This window comes from Artibeus jamaicensis, unplaced genomic scaffold (assembly GCF_021234435.1).
Source record: "Artibeus jamaicensis isolate MK-2021 breed Jamaican fruit bat unplaced genomic scaffold, CSHL_Jam_final contig_589, whole genome shotgun sequence".
NCBI lineage: Eukaryota > Metazoa > Chordata > Mammalia > Chiroptera > Phyllostomidae > Artibeus > Artibeus jamaicensis.
In genome coordinates, this window is record NW_026521896.1 from 497,651 (window position 1) to 522,847 (window position 25,197).

General features: G+C 37.3%; 1 protein-coding gene across 4 annotated transcripts in view; it reads right to left on the reverse strand.

Annotated features, from left to right (window-relative positions):
- Nucleotides 1–4,061: 4,061 nt before the first annotated feature.
- Nucleotides 4,062–25,197, reverse strand: part of LSM14A (LSM14A mRNA processing body assembly factor) — a 61,414-nt gene continuing 40,278 nt past the window's right edge. The window contains exons 4-10 of one of the 4 annotated variants that reach the window (XM_037137069.2): nt 20,429–20,551; nt 14,702–14,878; nt 14,354–14,419; nt 11,314–11,496; nt 11,035–11,206; nt 9,639–9,870; nt 4,062–4,803 (exon numbers count right to left, since the gene is read on the reverse strand). In XM_037137069.2, the coding sequence (XP_036992964.1) occupies nt 4,780–4,803; nt 9,639–9,870; nt 11,035–11,206; nt 11,314–11,496; nt 14,354–14,419; nt 14,702–14,878; nt 20,429–20,551 (977 nt within the window). In that variant the 3' untranslated portion in view covers nt 4,062–4,779. Of the gene's footprint in view, nt 4,804–9,638; nt 9,871–11,034; nt 11,210–11,313; nt 11,497–14,353; nt 14,420–14,701; nt 14,879–20,428; nt 20,552–25,197 lie in introns of all 4 variants that reach the window. The other 3 variants (XM_037137068.2, XM_037137071.2, XM_037137070.2) reach the window with 3 other exon arrangements.

Below are 25,197 nucleotides of genomic sequence, written 5' to 3' on the forward strand. Positions count from 1 at the left end.
TGCTTCTCAGGTTTGGCATTTTTTGCTTTCTCCCTTGTATTCCCAAACTGCTCTTCAAGTCTGGAGGCAAAGGCAAGACTTTCTGGGCCACGAGCTCCTTGCTGGCTGCTCTCAGCTGTCTCTGGACACCTAAAGCACGAATCACTCTAAGAAAGCCTCATTTTTGAACTGAAATGTGCTTTGGTCTCACTGAACTGCTCTGTTTCTTTATAAACAAAGCAGTGTCCAGTGTCACAACACTGGACATCACTGCATCTTAAAACCAACATTCATTACGAACTGGAATCAGATTGAGGTCTATTTTGATGTTTATGAGCTAAATCTAAGAGCGGTTTTACTAGTCAGCCAAATTCATTAAATATGAGGACAGCTGGAATTTAAAGGACATCCATACCACTGGCTCACAGCTCTACACCCCCACTGAAAACAGAAACCACAGGACATTCAGAGTCTCACCATGTGCTCTTTAATCTTTAAGCCAGACTTATAAGTGTCCCAAAACCAGAATCTTGCTTTCACTAATACTGGCTCTAGGAAACACAGTATGTTTGCAGCACTCTTCCTCAAAAGGCTGGAATTACCTCAAAAGCAGTGACTGCGACCTCCATGTCTAGTTTCCTAGGGCACTTTGGTTGGCTACCTGTCTCTGTAAGCCTCTGCTGCTCAAAGCTACATTCTCCCTTACTTCCCTCACTTGATCAATTCCTACCCAGGAGATACCTCTTTTAAGTTGTTGTCCCTGTGTCTCCATCTTAAGAGAAGCTAAGGCAGCCTCTCTGAGCAAATCCCTATTTAGCATCCTCAGAATCAGGGATAAATGCTGCTACTGTACTTTAGTAAGTTTGAGTCCAACTGTACTAATACTTGTCATCTTTTAAAAACACAGTCAAAGCAGGTAAACTAAGCAAACTGGAGACATCTGAGCTCTTTTAAGAGATTATTCATCTTGATTATACTGTGACACTCTCTCCGTTGTCAGTTTAAACCATCTTACAGTCTCTAAATTAATAGGCCAGGAATATTCTGCAACACTGAATCCAGATATTAGATCTGAACTATTAATGCAGGGGCTTACTGAAGGAAAAGGTTTTCAGGCAGATAACCCAGGGACAACATGTAAATCTGAGACAGACACTGCACACGCCCACTTCCTGTGAACTAGGAACAAAATACTCAATCTCAGTACTCAAAGAAGCCAAACCCTGGAGAAAACTTAAGTCTCAATCTCTGTTTGCCCCAAATTCTGTCCTGCAAATAGGTCCCACCACCACCCCCCGCATGTAGTATTTTTCACGCCCAAGTCACATCCTGAATATACTGGATTTGTAAGGATGGGGAAATGAAAAAATAATTCTATTGATCATGAGAAAACTTCAACAACGCTCTTAAGTGACAGGACTAGATTAAATGAGCCAACTGTAATGTTTTAAAACTGTCTTTCTACAAATACCATATGATCTCACTTGTATGTGAAATCTAATGAATAAAAGTAACTGCGAAGCTGGATGGAAACAGGCATGGGTACATGGAACAGACCGACAGCTGTCAGAGGGGAAGGAGCAGGGTGGACGAGATGAAAGGCGACAGGATTAGCCAAAGAAAATACATGTACAACCCATAGATGCTGACAATGTGGTGATGATGGCAGAGGGAAGTGGGGGCTGGGTGGAGATGAGCATGATGGGGAAAATGGGGACATCTGTAATAGGGTCAATCACTTAAAGTTAAAAAAAAAAACATCCCACAAAAACCTGTTCCTGTGTTTCTATACCTGGCTGACCAGAACTACCTGTGGGACTTACGTATTTTTCAGACCGTAAGACACACTCCCCCCACCCCCAATTTGAAAGGAATAATGGTTGTTAATGCTGCTGTTGAGTTGTTTACATTTACATTGGTGAAATATTGTTATTTATGTTATTAAATATTTTACCACATTTTCTTGCTTCAAAAAATTTTTTCCCTACTTTTCTCCCCTAAAATCTAGATGTGTCTTATGGTCTGAAAAAATATGGTTATCTGATTTCCAGGCTCTACTAATCAGACTCTCCAGCTACAGCATGGAAATTTGTACTTTAAAAACGTTTCTCAGATGATTCTTGTAAGAGATTTGTGAAGCAGTTAAGAGAAAACTGGATGGAGTGGTAACTGTTGTGATAATTGGTTTCCAAAATGTTGACACTGCTACTGAAGTAAGGTTCTGTTATACCCGTCTTTTCATGTTCTATGTAAAGTTGGGGCAGGGGGCAGAGTGAATTCCCCACTAACTGTCTTCTGAATTTGGCTAGTATTTCTCTGAGTGAACAGATCATGGCTGCACTTTGGGCTGGATGATAATGTGGTGCTATCCAGCATAGTGTAGGACACTTACCATGACTGACCTTGACTTTTTATGACAACAGTATTTCCTAGTCATTGGGACAACCAAAACCACTTCCCTCATATTCCTCAAACTCCCAGGATTGTCAGTTCAGCCCAATAGAGAGTCAGTGAGCTGGATTAACATCCCTATCTCCTACACTTCACATTAAGTTCCACTTTTGGAGGGAGAAAGGGTCTGTCCAATAGGTGATTTTAGGAGGAGCCAGCCCATTCATTCCTCTCTCTTTTGCACCTTCCTGCCCAGAGGGGAAATTCCATCCTGAGGTTTTCCACTTGGCTGGCTAACTCCTCCTGTCAGATTTGAACTTAGGTGTGGTCTCCACTTTGGAGGGAGAAAAGGGGGCTTGGGCTTCTGCCTTTACCTAAATTCCTACAGCAATAAATAAATCTTAGAATAAGAGAAGTTAATTTAGTTAGAGAATATAAACACAACCATAATTCTGCTCTGACACTTTAAAGATGCCTTTTCATTATCTTTCTATGTAAGAGAATATTACTGTTCAAAGAGAAAGAACTTTGACAAACATTTTTAATTGAAAAGTTTCATTCTGTCTCAGATTAAGAACCTTGCTCTAATATTGTAACGTGCATGGCAGGTATGTCCATGCTGTCAGTTATTATTGGGGCACCAAGTGCCTAAGTCAGCGACCCAGAGGACTTGAAAAATGTGTGAATTCATACTTTTAGAGCATGTAAAACTGGTATTTACTGTTCTTCTTCTTGAAATCGGCCAAGGACATCTGAAACAGTCTACAGGTATTGCCATAGCAGTTGCTTTGATGTTCAGAAAGACTCAGAAATGTGTTCAATGTCATGATTTGTGGGTCCTCCAGAAGGTTTTGTTAACACGCAAGCAAACACTATTAAGCAATATTATCTAAATTATGGCTGTCAAGTACTAAAGATTAATAATGAAACCAAATTACAAAACATTTTCTTGTACAGCTATACGAAAGATATAAAATTAAAAATATCAATAATTTTTAAGTATTCCAATTCTTCTACAGTGCCATTTCTCATATCTTCATCACTACTTAATAGTTTAAGGAGAAATAAAATAAAAATAGATAAAAATATCTAAATCTTTAGATCCCTTCATTCCATGGCATCCTTAAAACACAAAAGTGGCCAGATTTTCCCCCATTATAGCTTAAAATATCATAAAAGATTTATTAGTAATTTGTATTAGCAATGAACTCTATTCTGAGTCATTTGTAGATTATAGGCCTAACACCAGTATTGTATCTCATGGGTTGCCAAAGTAATTTCTAACACTTTGAGTCCTCTTGAATAATGGAATGAGTCAACTTATCACAACAAAATTCCAGGCATTATCAGAAGAACAGGTTAAGTGATGCCTAGTTTTATTGTCTTAAAAAGGAAGGGGAGTTACTTATTTGAAAATACAGCTAAGTACATACTTATTTATGATTATTCACATTGATGTACTGAAAATATCTATTATTTGGACAAATCCTGTGATGTGCCATTCACTATAAAATTAAGTTCTTCCAATGTGCATGAGTAATTTATTTAATGTAAAGAAAGAATGTATCAAATCTTTGTGTTCCAAACATTAAAAATGAAAATAAAAAATCTTAAGCCTGGAAAACTATGAATAAAAGACCCATCCATAACTCTGCTCCTCGGAACATCAACTTCTGCAAGGACACAGTATGTTTGCTGACTTTAAAATGTTTATTCTTTAAAAAATTAGTTGCTTTTTATACAGCTATACAAAGTTCTTAAATGTTTCTTTGGCAATGGAATATAATGGAATTTTACAACTATATAAAAAAGTTACCTTTGCCTAAGAAACAGTATTTACTGTGTGTACATTGACTGACAAAATTCTCTACCACCCAGCAACCTAATTAATTGACGAAATAAGCTACCTCAGAAAGGATGTTACAGGGTTTCCGAAAAAAAAAAAAAAAAAAAAAAAAAAAAAGGAAGGGAAAAAGACACACAGACACACACACACACACACACACCCTTCTGTGGCTCAAAACACAGTATCACGGCCCTATCTGCAGGCAAGTTGCAATAATTGCCAAATACAATTTAATGATAAGAAAAATCCTTTCAATGATGAAAAAATACTTTATAAGTCCAAGTACTGCTTTAGTTTAACTATACATAAGAAATTACTTAACATTCTGCTATTTCAAATATATTTAATGCTCATTTTTAAAGATGAGCTGCCCCCCCTTGCCCAATATAACTGTTATTATATCTTTGAAATTAAGCAGAAAAACAAAGAAACAAACAAAAAAACCCAGTGCTGGTGACAAATATACAGCGAATTCACTTCTTCATTCTTGGTAAAGACTGAAACCAATTCTCAGGACCATGAAGAACTAGAAATTCACCTATTTTCAAAGACTTGTTTGTAGACTACGCAGCAACTTTGTTGTCTTTCTAAAAAAAGAGAAAAAATCAGCTTAAGCTTCAAAGTACTGGTTATTAATAATTACTTCTTTCTAATTTGCTTAAGTATATTTTATATTAACTTTAAATATACTCTCCTTTTACTTTCATATACAAAAATATGTACCACTGAATTTCAGGAAATACTTTGAACAACTTCTACACACAGCAGGATCTCATTATTTGTTAACCACATTTTCTCATTAGCAGAGTGTAAAGCAGCAGTGTTGTGGGCTGGTCCCAGTAAGAAGCACCCCCCTCCAAGATAAAGGTGTACCCCACTATCTTTGGTTGCTACCCTAATAATCTTTAAGAACAATGACAAAACTTCAACCTTCAGCATACTAGTCAAATTCATCAAATATAACCAACAACATATTTTGGAAGAAGATTAATAAAATCTAAGTCTTTGACATCTTTACTAAGTAATAAAATATTCAGACAGTAAAATAACATTTCTTGTCAAAGGGTCATGAGAGAAGAAAGCAGTGATTTGAAAATGCATTTTAAAGGATAACTTTACATTTGAAGTAAGTTCTGAAAATCAGAGTTGACTGGGAAATGTCAAAAAGTAACTAGGGGAAAAAGCAGTAAAAATCTCAAGGAGCCTCCAGCTTTCCAGTGAGACTAACCCTAAACTAAAGGCCTGTACACACACAGTATCAGAACCAGGGGCTTCCATTTTCCTCAGGACAGGTTGCTACAACATACCTTGCTTTTACTGCTGATTCTCACCCTGATTATTAGAAATATGCGCATCCTGTTAAGGACCTAACTTCATCTCTGCATACAACACCAAACCATTTGTACAATGTTAGTAAATTGAAATACATATAGCATGGTGTAAGCTGGTGCTGAAAGAATTAAGCTGAAGATGATCCTGCTAATGATCCTGCCACTCCACACCAAAGCCAACCTTCATATATCCTGATTTCTTTTTTTAAGTCTTTCAGAAAGCTATTTGATTAATCCAGACATTAAGGTCCAAAAGCTGTGGGTTTCTGAAAGGAGGGGGGAAAAGAAAAAGAACAGGAGAGAAGGAAAAAGGGAGAGACAGAGAGGAAGAGGGATAAAGGGGAAAAAATGGTGAAAGGGATGGAGAGAACTACGATGAGTTATTTGGAATACCCCGCTATCTCTGGACACTCTGAAGAAAAACATACTCAAATGGGAGGCAATCTGTCTCATCTACCCTGGTGGCTTAACCTCTTCATAGCAGCATATAAAACAGTAGCTGTCTGTCTTCCTATTACCTTTGGCCTGATTTCTTCACCCCCCAAAAAGAAATAAAAGGAAAACACCATAGGACCAAAATCATTCCAAGTTTATGTTTCTAATGTTATTCTTAAGGAAAATCAGGCTGGAAATCAAAGACAGCTAAGTTTTGGCTTTACTGTATATATTAGCTTGTACCTGTATCAAGAGTTAACCTCTCTGGTTCCTTGGTTACCTAAGCATGTATTGGGGTGGGGTGGGAGAGAGGTTCAAGTCTTGCTGATATTTTAAAAGAGTTCTAAAACCTGATAATCCTATCAAACCTATGTTCTCATTAAACAATCAGATTTGCTTATGCTCACACTAAAACTGTAATGCTTCATACCACAAAAAACAAAGTCAACCATTACTTGAAGACTGCTGCAAATTCCACCGATATCTACTTCTGAGAAGTGTCAGATGCTTGAGAAATGAGTTTAATCCCTGCAGGTAAATCTCCTTTATCTAATAGTCATCACTCACTATTTCTACCTTTATAGGTGCCAGATGATAGAATTTAGAAGGCATAGGCTGCTGAGAAGGCCAGGGCTTTCCTGGAAGACAGAAGAGCGATTCAACTTTGGAATGGACAGTCAAGAGCTAGTTGCACTTTAGCATTATTAAAAGGCTAAAGTAGTGTACTCCTCCATAACAAATGCCAAGCATTTACTTCAAGCTCATTATGCTCCATGCTGAACCAAGTGTTTTGGTAAAAAATGTAGAATACATATTCAATGATGTCAAGAGGCTTGTATCTAGTCCAAGGGTGTCAAACTCATTTTCACTGGGGGCCACATCAGCCTTGCAGTTGCCTTCAAAGGGCAGAAATAATTTTAGGACCGTATAAATATAACCACTCCTTATTTGGTCATTTGAAGGCAACCACAAGGCTGATGTGGCCCCTGGTGAACAAAACACATGAAATAGGGAACATGAATTTATTTAAAATGTATGCTAATGAAAGCAAGTATTACAAGAACGTGAGGAAAAGAAGAAATCAGTGGAAGAAGGAAGAGAAGTTTCCAAGGATAGAGGAAACCTTGGGCAAGAATGTGAAGGGTAAGTGAAACGGAGACCCTGACTTTTGGCTATGTCTGACTTCCCACTGTATTATAAACACCAAGAAGGCAAGGACCAAGTCTGCTCTGCTTTGCACCAATGTCCAGCTCAGGGCTTGGTATCTATGAAGAATTCAATATATTTGGTCTATCAATGAGGTCAGAGTTGGAATCAAGTACAGTGTTTATAAAAATGACCATGAATCAACTTGTGTGAATAAGTTAAAGGGTAATAAGAAATGGGGCTGGATATGTCAAGTGGGACCCTCACAGTAAGAAGAGGAAACAATGCAATGTCACAATATCTTTTAACCACTGGGTCAATGCATTAGGGTCCAGTGACTGTCACTCCTTGAAACATATAAGATTATTCTGTCAGGGATACACTAGTGCAGATAAAGACTCCTGAAGATTACGTCTACAATGCATTGTAATTCTGCAATATACAGGGTGGGGCAATGTAAGTTTACAGTTGTTCAAATGGAAAATAATTCAATAATTAATAAGAATAAACTTTGTGTACTCAACAACTGTAAACCTATTTTGCCCCATCATGTATGTGATAGGGGTTTTAACTAACGGCTCAAAATGACTCCACAGTGAGCCATGGCTTCAAAAACATGTTTGCACTGATATTTACACATGCACTTATCATGCGTACAGTAGTTACTCAAAGTTTAGTTATAGTGAAGTAATAGTCAAATCTGTTACAGATTGACAGCTATTGTCAGTCTTACAGACAACATGACAGCTATTCTTTGAAATATATAAAAAATTTGAAGGGTATATACATATACTCTGCAGGTTTACAAGGACAGAGTTAAACTAATAGTTTGAAGATACAGAAAAAAAATTTTCACTCAGACTGTGTGTATGTCTGTGAAACCCAAACAATTAGAGCATCCCTGGAATGGAATGATGCCCTTGGGAAGAATAAGGTCCCAGCTTCTTCAAGGGCTACTACAGAAATGGCCAGGAGGTCATACCTCTCACTTTCCAACTCTGAGACTTAATGACCTTTAAAAGATGTATCTGAGATAAAGACTATGCAACTCTCTTTCCACAAATGTCAACACTGAGAGCCTGAAAGGTTTAGCAACTCAGCTGTGGTCACACTAGCAGTAATTCCTAAAATTCTCATTCCAACCCGCGTCTAATTTAAATGTACTTTTAAGTACATTTAAGGGGAATTAAAGGCAAATATCTGTGAAAAGCCTACTGAATTCTGTAAGTAAAATATCACTGGCAAGAGCAGTAACAGTGACAAGTAAAAGACATGTTCTAGACTCCCAGGTGCAATGGAAATTTTGCAAGTTAGCAGTGCTTAAGATCCATTAGGCTACCATGGCTGGACAGACTGAGCTAATGAAGAGGCCATCTTGGCTGTGATGAGACAATACCAAAGGCATCAAGATTAACACACCAGACCCAAAAGCCACTGAAACTGAACATTTAAGGAGGATCTCAACAACGGTCAGTTTTAAATATTAGACTATGAAATTCCTGCTAGGTATTTTTGTTTCTAGCTGCCCTTGGCAAGCCTGAGACTTCTTTACAGAGGGATTTTGATCGTTCTGTGATTGTATACCTTCCTCTCTGCTATCCCTAAAAATCAATAAACTAGGATAGTGAAACTGATTTATAGATTCTCTTAAATAAATAATACATATAAATATACTATATAAAACTATACAATTTTCTAGCAACTGTTCCCAAATGTCAATATAACATGAGATTTTCAAGACCATGACAAAATAAGAAAATATAGTTGAGTTTTCCACAAAACTAAATTAAGAGCACTGACTGAGAAACAAATTTACTAGGTTCAAGACAGCATCATCACTTACTAGCTGACCTTGGGCAAATTATTTAATATCTCTATACCTATTTCCTCATTTGTAAAATGAGGATTAAAAAGAAAACCTACTCCACAGAGATGCTGTTAAGTTTAAGTAAGTTAATGTAGGAAAAACATTTAGAACAATGCTAACACATGAAAAATACTATGTAAATGTTAGTTGCTATTAAATGCATAGGTTTGTCTTCCATTGTGAAGTACACCCTTCCTAGACTCTTTTGGTATTAAAGCATACTTTGTAATCTGAAATGTAGATGGTATAATTTTTTTTGGATGATGCCTTTAATGATCTCCTGACCCTCTAGCAAAAAAACAGTTTTAAAAGTAAAAAGAAAGGAAAGAAAGGAAAGAAAGGAAAGAAAGAAAGAAAGAAAGAAAGAAAGAATATCCTAAGTCAGTCTCTAATAGATTTTAGGAGAAAATTTTACCAGTCCATAAAAATCTAAAACCATAGTTTCATAACAGAAAAAAAAACCACTTATTAGCCAAGAAGTTACTGCTCTGTAAAATTATACATAAATATCCTAATCGGCTAAAAATAAAAGTTATGCAAATGCCCTAAAAATGTTCACCCAAAATAAATAAAACATTTTGAGTTTCACTGAAATGCATGCTGTTTGTTTGGCATATAGTTTTTTATGAAAAGCATTATTTACCCTATATTCAAAATCTGCAAACTCCCTGCCTCCACGACCTCCTCTGAATCCACCACGAAAACCTCGAGGGGTGGTAAAGATACCACCTCTGCCACCACCACGCCCTCTGCTACCACGGAAACCAAGACCTCCTCTGCCTCTGTAGCCCCCACGGCCACGGTTTGGACGAAGTGGGATTCCAAATGTTTCAGCATTTAATCTTCTTTCTTCAGCCCAGGTTGGTCTTCGTTCTCTATGATAAGAACAGGTAATCTTTAGTGTATATCAAGTTTTAAAAAACATTTTCAAGCGAAACTAAGTAGCACTAATTTCCAAATTAAGCTGAAGCAATTTCTAAAGATCAAGTAAGAACAAGCATCTTATATAAGTCATCACAAGCTGTGCATGACAATATCTCCTAATATTATGTTAAATTTCATGTGAAAATATGACTAGTATTTAGATTCTTGCAAATATAGTTGATAAAACAAAAGAACACAATAACAGCACTGATATAATGGGATTGGCAATTAACTCTACCCTCCACTCGGCCTCAGTGGAAGAGAAGGCAAAGCCAGTAAAAGAAACCATCTAAGGAATCTGGGAACAGGAGGGTAGGTCCCTGTAATCCCACTACCATCCTGGTCCAATTCTTGGACCTGATGCCTGAAGCAAGACTCTGAATTGCTGCTTGTTGCTCCTATTGTAGAGCCCAATCACAGGGCTCAGAATCCTCCCCATTCATGTTTTAAGTGAAGTAGACAACTGCCACCAGGTGGCACTAAATTGCAGCCAGCAGGAGAATTTGCATTGGTCAACGGAAACCCTGAAACTCTTTAGTTTGTTATGCTACGTCCTTTAATTAACCTGGCAATTTTCTGGATCCACATTGACTGAAATGTGGCAGAGTTTTACTACATCAGCGAATGTCAAAGTAACACTGGTACTTTTGGTTCTGGCTTTATTTGAACTACACTGTAGAGGGGTAAAGTAAAAGGTTTTACTTAGATGTTAGATGACCACTTCTTTAATTACTAATTTTAATTTTAGTATGGTTATTTTCTTTCTCTCTTTATTTTTATTTTTAAAATTTATTCCTCTTTAGAGGGGAAAGGAAGGAGAGAGGGAGAGAAATATCAATGTACGGTTGCCTCTTGTGCGTCCCCTGCTGGGAACTGTCCTGCAACCTAGGCATGTGCTCTGACTGGGAATTGAAGCGCGATTCTTTGGTTCGCAGGCCTGCACTCAATCCACTGAGCCACACCAGCCAGGGCTGGTTATTTTCTTTTAGCAAAATAAAACATTAAAAAATAACAGTCATTAGGTATTTTTAAGTAGTCATTAAACTGTGAATTTATAAGAAATTACTTCACACTTCAATCTCCTAAGAACTTAAGAGCAGCTTAAAAGACTGTACCTATTATCATCACAAGAAATATTATCAAAGAAGGATTTAGTTTTGTCATAATAGCAGTTAGGTCCGAGTGGATCTTCTTCATCTGCATTTCCTTCACTGTTTTGAGTATCAACTCCTGAGTCTCCTTTATCTTCACCATTTACAGGCTTCTCTTGTTTCTCAAGTTTATCTTCTACTGGAAAAAAAAGGGCACATACCATAAAAGTCAAGACTTGTACTAAACATCGATGATCCACAAGTCAAATAAGAGTATTTCCTGAGTAGAAAATAAAAATTCACCTTTCAATTTAAGTTTATTATGAAACTCTCTGTCAATTTCTTCCTTGTTAAATTGTGCATTTGCACTTTCAAAGTCAAAGTCTTTTTCAAATTTCATAGGACCATCTCGCCGAATACCAAATCTTCCCCTGCCACCTCGATGACCCCCACGCCCTCTCCTTGGAGCTGAAGGAGCACCTGGAACTATGTTAATAAAGAAAAAACAAGCCAGTTTAAGACGGAAGTCATTATTGTGGTTTTTATATTAAATGGTCAACAGAAATGCTTACAAGTCTCTATACATTACTGTATTTTTATATAAATATGAATTTGAACTAATATTTAACATACGACACACATGAAATTTACATTTATGAGGTCCACACTCATATATGTAACAGATACAATGCATAGCCAAACAATTTGGTTCAAAATTACTGTATACGCCTTGAGGGTAGGGGCCATGTTTTGTTCATATCCCTAATACTTGGAGTATGAAACACGAAGTGGGTTCTCAAAATTTAATAGGCCTTTTGTGGACAGGATCACAGGGACCAAGATTTATAGGAAGAGAAATAAATGAACATGAGTAAGAACAGACTGCAAGGTAGGAGGTGCTATTTCTTTATCACAGATTTCATCAAAGATAAGCACCAGGTCTCAACCACTCCAACCACTTCCTATTCCATCTTTATTGTCTCTTTCTCTAAGTGGCTCTATATTATTCAAGTCTTCCTGTACCTAGTCTTTTTCTGCAATATAATGGTAACAGGATTTATGAGATATAATAAAGCAACACCAAAGCAGCACAAATTATAGTGAAAACTTGAGAACTCAAATACCCAAAGTAAGAGAAATAGTTAAGAAAGAAACAAAGCAAAACAGGAACATGGAATAGTACTTGATGTGAGTTAACAGAAACAGAGCACAAAGCAGTATGAATTAAATGATTAGTTATGTATAATGTTTAATACATACTGACAAAGATCAGAAGTGACTACAGAGTGACAGATTTATGTTCACTAAAGTTTGGAAAACTGCCCAAGCTTGAGAAAACAAATCACACCCTTCCCACCCCCCAAAATGCCTAAGTACAGCATGATCTTTCTGTCTCCAAACAAAACAAAACAAAACAAAACAAAACCAAAACCAAACAAGTTTAGCCCTGGCTGATGTCACTCAGTGACTGAGCAGGGGCCTGTGACCCATAGAGTTGCCAGTTTGATTTCTGGTCAGGACACATGAGTTGGTTGAGGGTCAGGTCACTAGTTGGGAGTGTGCCAAGAGGCAAGCACACACTGATGTTTCTCTCCCTCTCTTCCCCTCTGTCTAAAAATTAAATGAATAAAATCTTTAAAATTTCAAAAAAAGGTTTTAATATAGTCTTTATGTGTAAAATCGTAAGGAAAAAAATCTAATAGATTAACCACTGCTCTGTTAATGAGCCTCTGGATGGCAAGTTTTGAAGAGGAATGAAAGATACTTTTATTCAGTATTTGATATAATTAAAATTTTTTTCTTTATTTATTTTAGACAGATGGGAAAGGAGGAGAGAAACATCGATGTGTGAGAGATACATCAATTGGCTGTCTCCTGCACACCCCCAACTGGCGACCGGGCCTGCAACCCAAGCATGTGCCCTGCCTAGGAGTCGAATCTGCGATGTTTTGGTTCACAGGCCAGTGCTCAATCCACCAAGCCACCCCAGACAGGGTGTATCATATATCTTTTTTTTTTTTTTTTTAAGAGAGGAAGGGAACAGGGTTGGGGAGAAAAGGAAGCACTGATGCAAGAAACATAGACTGGTTGCCTCCCACATGTGCCCCAAAAGGGGACTGAACCTGTAACCCTTCAGTACATGGGACAAAGCTCCAAACAACTGAGCTACCTGGCCAGGGCTATTTTATATAATTTTTAAACGATGAAAGTACAGTAATTATTTTATTTTGAGAGAAGGTGTTCTTTTTCCAAAAAAAAAAAAAAAAAAAAAAAAGTAAAGTATAATAAATCAAACCCAAACTCTCTATTCTATGGCACATAGCACAAACAAAAACACACATAAAAATGTACAGGACAAATGAGATGTTTACACATTTAAAATACATCTAGCTTTCTAAAATTTAAGTGAAAGATCACTTTCCAATTCTTATCTAAGGCAATCACACATTGCCTTAATCTTTGAATTTGAAAGAGCTTTAAATTATAATTTATTCAATACTAATACATTAGAAAATATTAATAATATAGATAAATTGAAATAAATAATATAGATTACAAAGCAGATAAAATATACAACCTTATTAAATCAGTAACCATGAGAGAAAGTTAAAGTTCTTAAATAATTACTTCAAAAAAAGGCTCAGGGCTTAAATAATTTTAATGAGAAAACATCAAACTTTTAAAGTACAGATAGATAATTCCATCCTTAAAAGCATAGAAAACAATGAAAAAAATTTATAATGCTAATATGAAATGGACACAAAACTGTAAAAAATGAATGCAAAAGAGAAAGCCATACAACAATGAAAATATAACTGTACAAATCCTACAAGCAGACTAACATTCAAGAATATCTCAAAAGAGAAATGCCTACTATCAAATAGGGTTTTATTCCAGAAATGTAGTGATGCTTAAAAGAAACTTTTATTTTAAACTAATTAGGAAAAAAACCCTAAAAAATTGTACAGAGTGGTCCTAGACCCCTACCACCCAGCTTCTCTTCTAAGCCAACATTTTAGTTAACTACTATACATTATCAAAACCAGGAAATTGACAATTAACCACATTACAGATCTCATTCAGTTTTCAGCAACATTGCATGCACTCATTTTTTGGTAGTCTTTATGTACAATTACATGATATTTTGCCATACATATGGATCCACATAACTATCACCAAAAAATAAGATAAACTGTTAACACAATGAAACTCCACTGAGCTACTGCTTTATAGCCATCAATCCTTGCCATTCATTTTTTAAATTGTAATTATTCACTACACATTTCAAATGTTCTTTCTGTTGAGAAGTATAAAATATGGATTTTAGATCCAAGTAACTTACCTATTTGTCTCTTGTTATCATTTCTGAGTTGCTCATTTTCTGGTCTTGAAACTTTGTGTACTTCAACTATAAAGAACAGAAGAGAGTAAAAAATTAACTCAGGACACATAATCAACAACATCTGTAAAGTTAGAAATGAGGAAAAAAAAACCCCAAACAACCACCCTCGAATCTACACCCCCACCACCATCACTACTTTGAGCCAAATTTGAAAGAATGAACATTCTATCAAGTTCAGTTTAAATCTTCTAAGATCATTCATATAAAGTGTATCTTTTTAATGAAAATAAGGTGAATGGAAAATGTCGATGAGTCAATTAAGGAATTAGTAAATAGCTAAAGTTCTACCTCGCCTGTGCTCTTGATTCTCTATTGCTTTTTGGCTGGTAGATGGTAAAGGCCTGGTTGATACAGGGCTCCTTCTCCCAACAGGTGCCGGAGCAGGTAAGTGGGCCGAGGCGGTCTGTACTGCTTGTTCCATGGTAGGGCTTTTTCTCAAAGGATCTAACTGAGGACTTGAACGACCTAAAATGTAACCAGAAGATAAGAAACTACCCTATCCTTCGGGGATTTCAAAATAGACTAGACCCTAAAAAAAAGCCTACTTTTACTTCTACCAATTCAAATCCATAGCACAAATTTGAATTCATTTACTTACTAAACCACAGTTTAAAACTGATTCTCTTTGGTGGGCTGGTCGCTTAAAAAAAAAAAGTACAAACAAAACAAAAACCCCCAAAACAAAAATACTGCAAATTTTATCTGTATTTCTACCCAATGAAATAAGGTTTAAGTAAGTTTTTCAAAAATTTCTGCCTAGTACAAGATTCCCTAGGAGTATTACTGAAGATCATGTTGCAGGTGAGATGCCAGTTTCCCCCAGTAACCACAACCACAAGATTCTATTGATACTTTAGCTATTATTTCCAGAGGTTTTGATATTTTTAGTACTTTCTGAAGATATGTCTAAAGTGATATCTTTATGTTCACACGTACTAGTTCCAATAAATTACTTCCATAAAGGAAGTAAAGAACTAGAAAGTTAGGTGAGGTTATTCAATACCATCTTAGGGGCTTACGTAAACATCAATACTAAAAATTGCCCTTTGGATAATTACACAGCAGTGACACTCATCCCTTGACATTTCAAAGATCTCTTTTCAAGTTTTTGCTTAATATAGGTTTGTATTTACAAAACGATCAGAAGGATGCCAATCACATTTGTTCCTATAATGTTTGTGATAAATCTCTGTTCAAGGTACTCTCATATCCCATGATACTGCACGAAAATATTTTGCTTAAAATAAGTTATGCTCATTTTATTTAAAAAAAACAAACAAACCCAAATACGCTGCAAATGTCACTACCTACCTGTACATGTCTGCACAGGCTCCCAACAATTGGTGAACTGGTGAGTGGCAACAAAGCACTGGTTGTTATGCACTAGATGCTTCAGGAACCACTTATCAGTAATACTGTCAAAATTTATGGTTATCTAAAGTATGCAACTGCAAATGTGTCATCGCCAAAGTTTACTCTAGCATTAATAGAAACACTGTAACTTTCCCATTGGGTATAATGGAAAATCATGGTGGGTTTATGTAAGTTTTGGACTAGGAGAAGACATTTAATAATCACTTATGACCTTATAAAGGGGTTTAATTTATAAGATAAGTATTAAGTAAGTTTTTTGAAAATCCTATTGTTCAGTTAAGTTTTATAATTCTACATTAAATGATCTTCTAAGTTTATAAAACTTACTTTATCAGGCTTTTCTTTGAGAAGACCCTGCTGCAAGTATTGCAGAACCACACACAATAGGGCAATCACAGCAAGTAAGAACTCTTTTTTGTGTACTTTAAAACCATTGAAATTAGTCTATTAGTCATGATGGTAATTTGTTATGAATATGGAAACACAGGCCATACTAGACATATTATTAGGAATAAACACAATAGCTATTTTAGTATAATAAAAACACACCCCTTATGCTCTTCTCATTCTTAACACAGATTTAAAAAAATTCTACCTGTTTTAATTTTGTAAAATTCAGAATTATACTTGGCAAAATTAAAATGCAAATTCACAGGCCTTCTCTGCCATTCTTTATGTAAATATACCCCTTTCTTCTAATAAACAGAAATATGTATTTAAATTTTATTTAAAGTTTAGTTTGGTCCTAACGATGAGAGAAGGAATCTAGTTATTTCCCCCAAATGATCAGGCAGTTTTGTCTGTCCCAACATCATTTGTTGAACAGCTAGCTTTTCTTTTTTTATTTTATTTTTTAAAGATTTTATTTACTGCCCTGGATGGTGTAGCTCAGTGGATTGAGTGCGGGCCTGTGAACCAAAAGATCATGGTTCGATTCCCAGTCAGGACACACGCCCGGGTTGCAGGCCAGTTCCCAGTAGGGGATGCATGAGAGACAACCACACATTGATATTTCTCTCCCTCTCCCCTTCCCTTCCCCTCTAAAGATAAATAAATAAAATCTTTAAAAAAAGATTTTATTTACTTATTTTTAGAGAGGGGAAGAGAGGAGAAAGAGAGGGAGAGAAACATCAACGTGTGGTTGCTTTCCATGTTCTCCATACTGGCGAGACACTGCCTGCAACCCAGACATGTGTCCTAGAATGGGAATTGAACCAATGACCCTTTGATTTGCAGGCTGGCACTCAATCCATTGAGCTACACCAGCCAGAGCTACCCTTCCTCTAATTTAAAAATAGTATCTATATCATATAGTAATTACTTAATTATACTTGGATCTGCTTCTGACTTTTGTTCATTCATCTCAATGTATTCCTACATTGATTGCTTTACTTTATATATACTTTATCATTACTACCTCATTACTTTTTATTTTTAAACTATATCTAGTTATACTTCCATGTTTATTTTTTAAAATATTTTATTTATTTATTTTTAGAAAGAGAGGAAGGGAGGGAGAAAGAAAGGGAGAGAAGCATCAATTGGCATCTGCCTCTCCTATGCATCTCAAGTGGGGACAAAACCCTCAACCCAGGCGCATGGTCCACCAGGAATCAAACTGGCAATGTTTTGCTTTGTGTGACGACGTCTAACCAACTAAGCCACACTGGTCATGGTATCCACATTTATATGTAAGATAGTATATATATGAGTTTAAATTCTCATATCATTCCATTTAGATTTATTGAAAGTACAGTAAGTTTAATTAATATGACAAGTAAAGCCTTCCCAATACTTTATTTCTGTATCTAGGAATAAGATGTTTCTCTATTTATATATTATTATCTTATTAGGTCCCTCTATTACTATTTGTATTTTTCTTCATAGAAGTTGTTCTTATTTCTCATTATTATGAACATCATATTTTATCCCCTTATCTTAATTAGTAGGTTAGGTTAGAACAACTACTGACCTTTGTACATTTACTTTACATTTTCCCCTCTAATTTAAGTCCCTTATTAGTTCTAAGGAATTCACTTTTCAGTGAATTCTTAATTCAAAGTAGAAAGTTATGGCACTGATAAATAATGTTAATTTTAATATGTGTTAATTTTAATTTCTTTTTCATGTGTTCTAATTAAGCTAAAAATTCCAGAACAATGCTGTAAAACAACACTGACAATACACATCCTTGTTTATGGTTTTAATAAGAGTTCTTCTGGTGTTTTCATATTAAGCTTAATGTCAGTTATTGATTAAAGATAGCTAACATCTGATCATGTTCTATGTGGTAGGCACTATGCTAAGGGCACTGCATAAATTAAAAATTTATGCACAAGAAAATATAAATATTTCTTATTTTTGGGTAGTGAGACTTTATTTTAATTGTTTCTTATGCATACTGTATTTCTAATTCTTCTATAACAAATCTTTAGAATATTTTAAAAGTTATTTTAAATCAATATAAGTAACAGTACAGCTATTTCAAAAGTGAAGTAGACAAAATTATGTTTAGCATTAGCTTGATTTTACCCTCAATGGCTTTAAAAAATAATTGTCTTGTGATTACAGTAACTGAAGTTACTTCACATTGTTTTTATTTAAAAGTAAACATCCACCCTGGCTGGTGTGGCTCAGTGAATTAAGCACTGGCTTAGGAACCTAAACGTTGTCAGTTCAATTCCCAGTCAGGGCACATGCCTGGGTTGCAGGCCAGATCCACAGTTGGATCAATGCTTCCCACACAGCTATTTCTCTCCCTCTCTTTCTCCTGCCCTTGCCCTCTCTTTATATTGGGGGGGTGGGGTGGGGTGGGGGGAGTAAACATCTGCCCTGGTTGGTTTGGCTCAGTGTACTGAGTGCCTGCCTGCAAATCAAGAGGTCAGTGGGCCAATTCCCAGTTAGGGCACATGCCTAGGTTACAGGCCAGGTCCCCAGTGGGGGGAGGTGGGGTGGGGCACATGAGAGGCAACCACACACTGATGTTTCTCTCCCTCTCTCCTCCCTACCTTCTCCTCTCTCTCAAAATAAACAAAATCTTTTAAAAGAAGTAAGTATCTATATAAAGCAATGAGCTAATAACATCCACTTTGGCAGTAGATAAAAATAAATATGAAATCTTGGGACCACTTAAGGTTATAAGACTGGGTTGGGGTAGAAAAATAGGACAGTTTAAGAAACTTATTTAGCCCTAGCTGGTATAGCTCAGTGGATTGAGTGTGGGCCTGTGAAGCAAAGGGTCACTGGTTCAATTCCCAGTCAGGGCACATGCCTGGGTTGCAGGCCAGATCCCCAGTAGGGGACATAGGAGAGGCAACCACACATTGATGTTTCTCTCCCACTCTTTCTCTTTCCTGTCCCCTCTCTCTAAAAATAAATAAAATATATTAAAAAAAAAATGAAACTTATTTAAATGCAGACCTCGCAAGCCCCAGGGATTCTGCTGTAGCAGTTCTCATAATCTACCTTTTTAAGCACTCTAGACTATTTGGTTATGGGTGGTCCACAATGAGAACTACTTCTCTAGATCAGCAACTTTCAGCCTTTTTCATCTCATGGCACACATAAACTAATTACCAAAACTCTGGCATACCAAAAACATGTATTTCTTGCTGATCTGACAAAAAAATGCATTTAATTTTGATCTATTCACTATTCACCCTGGGACAGCTATTGTGTTGGTTGTTGTCCCCCCTTTTTTGGACAATTTAAGGGAAAAGAGGTCAGTGCCCCTGACTAAACAGTCTGGAATTGCATGCTAAAATTTTAAAAAATATCTTATTTATTTATTTTCAGAGAGAGGGAAAGGGAAGAAGAAAGAGAGGGAGAGAAACATCAATGCATGGTTGCCTCTCATATGTCTACCACTGGGGACCTGGCCTGCAACCTAGGCATGCGCCCTGACCAGGAACGGAACCAGTGACCCTTTGCCTCACAGGCCTGTGCTCAATCCACTGAGCCATACCAGCCAGGGCTAAAAAATATTCTTTTTAACTGATTTTTTTTGGTGACTGAGAGGAATGGAGCGAGAGCATGAGAGACAGAAAGAGACAGACAGACATGGAATCACTGTCTCATTCCATTTTATTTATGCTTTCATTGGTTGATTCTTGTATATGCCCTGTTCAGTGATTAACCCTGAAACTTTGGTATATCAGGACACTCTAACCAACTGAACTACCCAGCCAGGGCCTAAAAATTCTTGTAGCACACTGGCTGAAAATCACTGCTCTAAATTCTGTGAGGATGGTAGGAAAGATGCAAGGACATAATGAATAGTTTGTTTTCTCAGCCGTTAATTCAAATTCATTAAGGAGAGTTCATCTTCAACAATGACTCTGGGGTTAATCTGATATACTTAAGTATTACTATAAAATTTATATTATGCTTGCTTTGTAAAAAAATATCAAACTTACAGAAAGTTCACTCCTTCGGTTTTATGACCTAAGAATTGTAAAGTCTAAATAGTGGAAATCATTCAGTAATGTACGTATTGCAACAGCAGTTAGAAGAAAAGTTTTAAAACAACCAAATAAAAATTATACATGTGATTTGCAAGCTGCAAAAATTCTTACACTCAGAGAAAGACAAAACCACTATAGAAGTTTAGGATGAAAATATTTGAAGGAAAAAACAGCTTACCTTGAGATAACTGTGTTTTTACAGATCTTGTGTCCTGTGTAAAGGCTGAACCAACTGCACTACTTTGGGATAAGGTACCGCTGTTTGATGTTTCTGTTCCAAAGGATGTCAAGGAGCTTCCAGCTTTAAGAGATTTTTTTAATGACAAAAAAATCTTTTTTAAAATTTTAAATCCTTCAATTATATATAGTAACATATCATTTTAATAATTTTCATCACCCTTCTGTTCACACAAATTAATCATCCTAGAAATTAATGGAAGTGCACTAAAAATTAATTTGAGAAGTCTCTGACAATACTGTATAGGAGAAGAGCAATCCAATATATTCTCTAGAATCCTAGATGCAAAAATGTTTCTAACATATGCCATACTGTTCTAAGCAGTTATACAGATAAGACAGCAGGGACCCACACCAGATAGAGTAGCAGAAACGGTATATTCTACACCAACATTAAAGTTCAATTGTTTTATCTGCACAAATAGCCAAATCAGCACAGGCCTATGAAGTGCTTTCCCAGTATTTCCAAGGTAAGACAATGGACTCCGGTCCATTTTAATGCTTCTACTTAGGATGGCACTGTGGGGCTGCATTCTACCTACAGCAGGGTTGTCAACTCACTTTCACTGGGACATCAGCCTTGAGGTTGCCTTCAAAGAGCCAAAATAATTTTAGAACGGTATAAATGTAACTACTTCTGAACTATTAAAGAGCTGAAATTACATTTGACCCTTTGAAGGCAAGCACAAGGCTGATGTGGCCCCTGGTGAAAATGAGTATGACACCCCTGGCCTACAGCATCTACAAAGTGTTGGTAATGCAAGTAACAAATTCCTAGAAAGGGCTCAATGTTTTGCTATGTTAGGTTAGGACAATCTTCTTTAAGTTCCTACAGTACTTATGAATCATTGACTTTTCGTATGCTGTGCTGTCCTCTTACTTACTATTAATCTATGTAGGTTTTCTCTGGGAGGAACTATTTCTCTAGCCCTTCTCCCTCCCCGAAATCCAATCTAAAGATGGTAGCCAGAATAATCTTTTATGACACTCAAATATTGTATAAGCATATTACTACAATGCTCAAAGCTTTCCACTGCTCTCAAGATAAGAAGTTCAAACTACCTACACATCTCCCCTTATATGCCTACTTCTTCTTGTACCACTTTCCTTATTTTCACCAGTCAACTCCACAGATTTATCCATCTACTCCTAAAATATCTGAAGACTATAATCATGCCCATCACAGTCTTCTCATGTTTAAGCTAAGCAACTCCTGTTCCTTCAACCATGACTCACCCTCACAGGGTATTTACTCCCCATCCTTTGTCTCCTAAGTTAATGAACAGTCATCCTAAAATGGGGTATCAGGGCCTAGCACACTATCTCAGATGAGAACTAATGGAACTCTCCTACAAGTGTGATCCAGTCAGGATGCAGCCCCGGCTAGCCCAAGAGAGGCCTAATATAACCTCCCACAACATGCCCAGAAATGTTGGGACAGTGCTCTTAGTAATTTCTGTAGGAAGCGGAATTCATCCCATTATTCCTAGTATGTTTGGGCAATGATCAAGACATAAACCACTTTGATAATATATCCCCATGCTGTCTGTATTTCCTCACTTGACTCAACTTCCTACTGCTTGCCTCCCTGTTACCAAACTTTTCTATATCCTCCATCTTGTCTATGAGATGGTAAACCACACCTACATCTCTTCCCCCAGTTCTGCTATTATTTCAAATTATTGTTCTTTTAATGTATGGTGTTAAGGAAGGGTCAATGAAAATTTTTCCCCAGATAGATATCCAGCTGCTGCAACATCATTTGTTAAAAACATGTCCCCAGCTGGTACATCTCTCTACACTCTGCCCCTCTCCTTTCCTGGAGAGTGAATAAAATCTTTATTCTCTTAAAAAAAAAAAAAAAAAAGCCAAATATCCCCATCTCTAGGGCCCTGGCAGGGAAGCTCAGTTTGCTTAGAGTGTCATCCCAATATGCCTAGGCTAAGGGTTTGATTTCCAATCGGGGCACATACAAGAAGCAACCTATGAATGCATAAATAAGCAGTACAAACTGATGTTTCTCTCGCACTGTCTTAAACTAACGCCCCCCCCCCACTGTACTAAACTGGCACCTTTGTTTTAAATGAGTATTTAAGTGGGTCTATTACTGTATTCACAATCCTTTTTTTAAATTATATTTTATTGATTATGCTATTAGAGTTGTCCTGACTTTCTCTCCTGTCCCCCTCTCCAATGAGCGCCCTCTACTCCCTCAGGCAAATGCCCCCCCCCCCCCCCCCCACTGTCCAGTCCTTGGGTCATGTGTACAAGTTCTTTGGCTACTCCATTTCCTATACTGTACTTTATACCCCCATGGCTACTCTGTAATTACCTATTTGCACTTCTTGATCCCTTTGCCTCTTCACCCATTCTCCCTTTACCTTCTCCCATCTGGCAACTAACGTCTTTTGTGGCTTCTGAGATCCTTTCTGGACTTCCAGCCAAGATGAAGGCGCAGGTGGAAACACTGTGCCTCCTCCCACAACCAAATTTAGGACAACAAAGATTTAGAAACAAAAACACAACCAGAACAGACAGAAAACTGGACTGTACGGAAGTCCTACAATGAACCTTTCATCCAGACCCATAAGAGGGGAGGAGTCAGTGGCTGGCAGACAAGGGTCATAGCAGGAAAAAGCTCAAACAAATGGTGTGAAACTCATAGACCCCGGGTGCGGGGAGGAAACGAGCAGACCCAGTAAGGCGCACAAGGTGGTTGGCTGACTGCGGACACACATTCCCATGCAGATAAACCTGGCAACAACAGGCAGTGAAACAAACCGCGCAACCCAGGCCCCCAGGAACAGAAATAAAGCCTAAAAGCACCAACTGAAAACACTTGCAGGGTTGAGGTGCCGGGAGAGATTCCCAGCCTCACAGGAGAGTTTGTTGGAGAGACCAAGAGGGTCCTAGAACATACGCAAGCCCACACACCCGGGAAACAACACCAGAAGGGCCCAATTTGCTTGTGGGAAGCGGCAGAGGGGACTGAAATATGAGAGACAACAGAGCAAGTGCCATTGTTCCCTCTGACCTTGCCCCCACATACAAGCTTCACAACCCAGTGACGGGGTTGCCCCTCCCCGGTGAGCACCTAAGGCTCCACCACTCATACATAACAGGTGCAACCAGACAAAAAAATTAAAATAAAAATATACAATACAATACAATACCATAAAAATGGCTCAAATGGAAAAACAGATCAAAGCCCCAGAGCCAATACTTCTAAGCAATCAAGAGATAGCCAACCTATCAGATGCACAGTTCAAAGCACTGGTGATTAGGATGCTCCCAGAATTGGTTGATTTTAGTGGCAAATTAGATGAAAAAGTGAAGGCTACACTAAGTGAAATGAGGCAAAATGCACAGGGAACCAATAGTGATGGGAAGAAAACTGGGACTCAAATCAATGGAGTGGACCAGAAGGTAGAAACAACCAACCAGAAAAGAATAAAGACACAAGAAAAAAATAACAAAACAAAAAGAGGATAGGCTTAGGAACCTCCAGGACATCTTTAAACATTCCAACATCCGAATCATAGGGGTACCAGAAGGGGAAGAGGAAAAATAACAAGTGGAAAATTTATTTGAACAAATAATAAAGGAGAACTTACCCAATCTGGCAAAGGAAACAGACCTCCAGGTAGTCCAAGAATCTCAGAGAGTCCCAAAGAAGGTGGACCCAAAGAGGAACACACCAAGGCACATCATAATTACATTAGCCAAGATTAAAATGGAGAGAATCCTAGAAGCAGCAAGAGATAAGGGGACAGTCACCTACAAAGGACTTCCCATCAGACTGTCCGCTGATTTCTCAAAAGAGACCTTACAGGCAAGAAGGGGCTGGAAAGAAGTATTCCAAGTCATGAAATCCGAAGACCTACATTCAAGATTGCTCTGTTCAGCAAAGCTTTCATTGAGAATGGAAGGGCAGATTAAGTGCTTCTCAGATAAGGTCAAGTTCAAGAAGTTCATTATCACCAAGCCCTTACTATATGAAATGTTAAAGGGACTTACCTAAGAAAAAGATAAGAAATATGAGCAGTGAAAGGACAGCAAGCTCACAATCATTAACAACCACACCTAAAACAAAAGCAAACTAATTAAGCAACAGCTAGAACTGGAGTCGAGCCACAGAAATGGAGATCACATGGAGAATTAGCAACAGGGGAGTAGGAGGAGAAGAGGGGGTGGAAAAGGTACAGAGAATAAGTAGCATAGACGGTGGGGGGGAAATACAGGGCGGGCAAGAGTAGAGTGGGAAATGTAGAAGCTAAAGAACTTATGACACATGGACATGAACTAAAGGGGGGAATGTGGGTGGGAGGGGGTGTGGAGGGAAATGAAGGGGGGGAATGGGACAACTGTAATGGCATAATCAATAAAATACATTAAAAAATAAGACCCTTTATCTTTAACCTTTGGCCTTTTAATTATATGTCTTGGAGTGAGCCTTTTTGCATTCAACATAACTGAAACTTTCTGGACTTGCATGTCTATTTCCTTTACCAACTTGGGGAATTTTTCTTTCACTATTTTTTCAGACAGATTCTCAATTTCTTGCTCCTTCTCTTCTGCTTCTGGCACTGCTATGATGTGAATGTTGGGTCTCTTAAACTTGTCCCAGAGGCTACTTTTTTGGATTCTTTTTTCTTCTTGTTTTATGTGGTTGTTTTTTGGTTTCTTATGTTCCAAATCATTGATCTGATT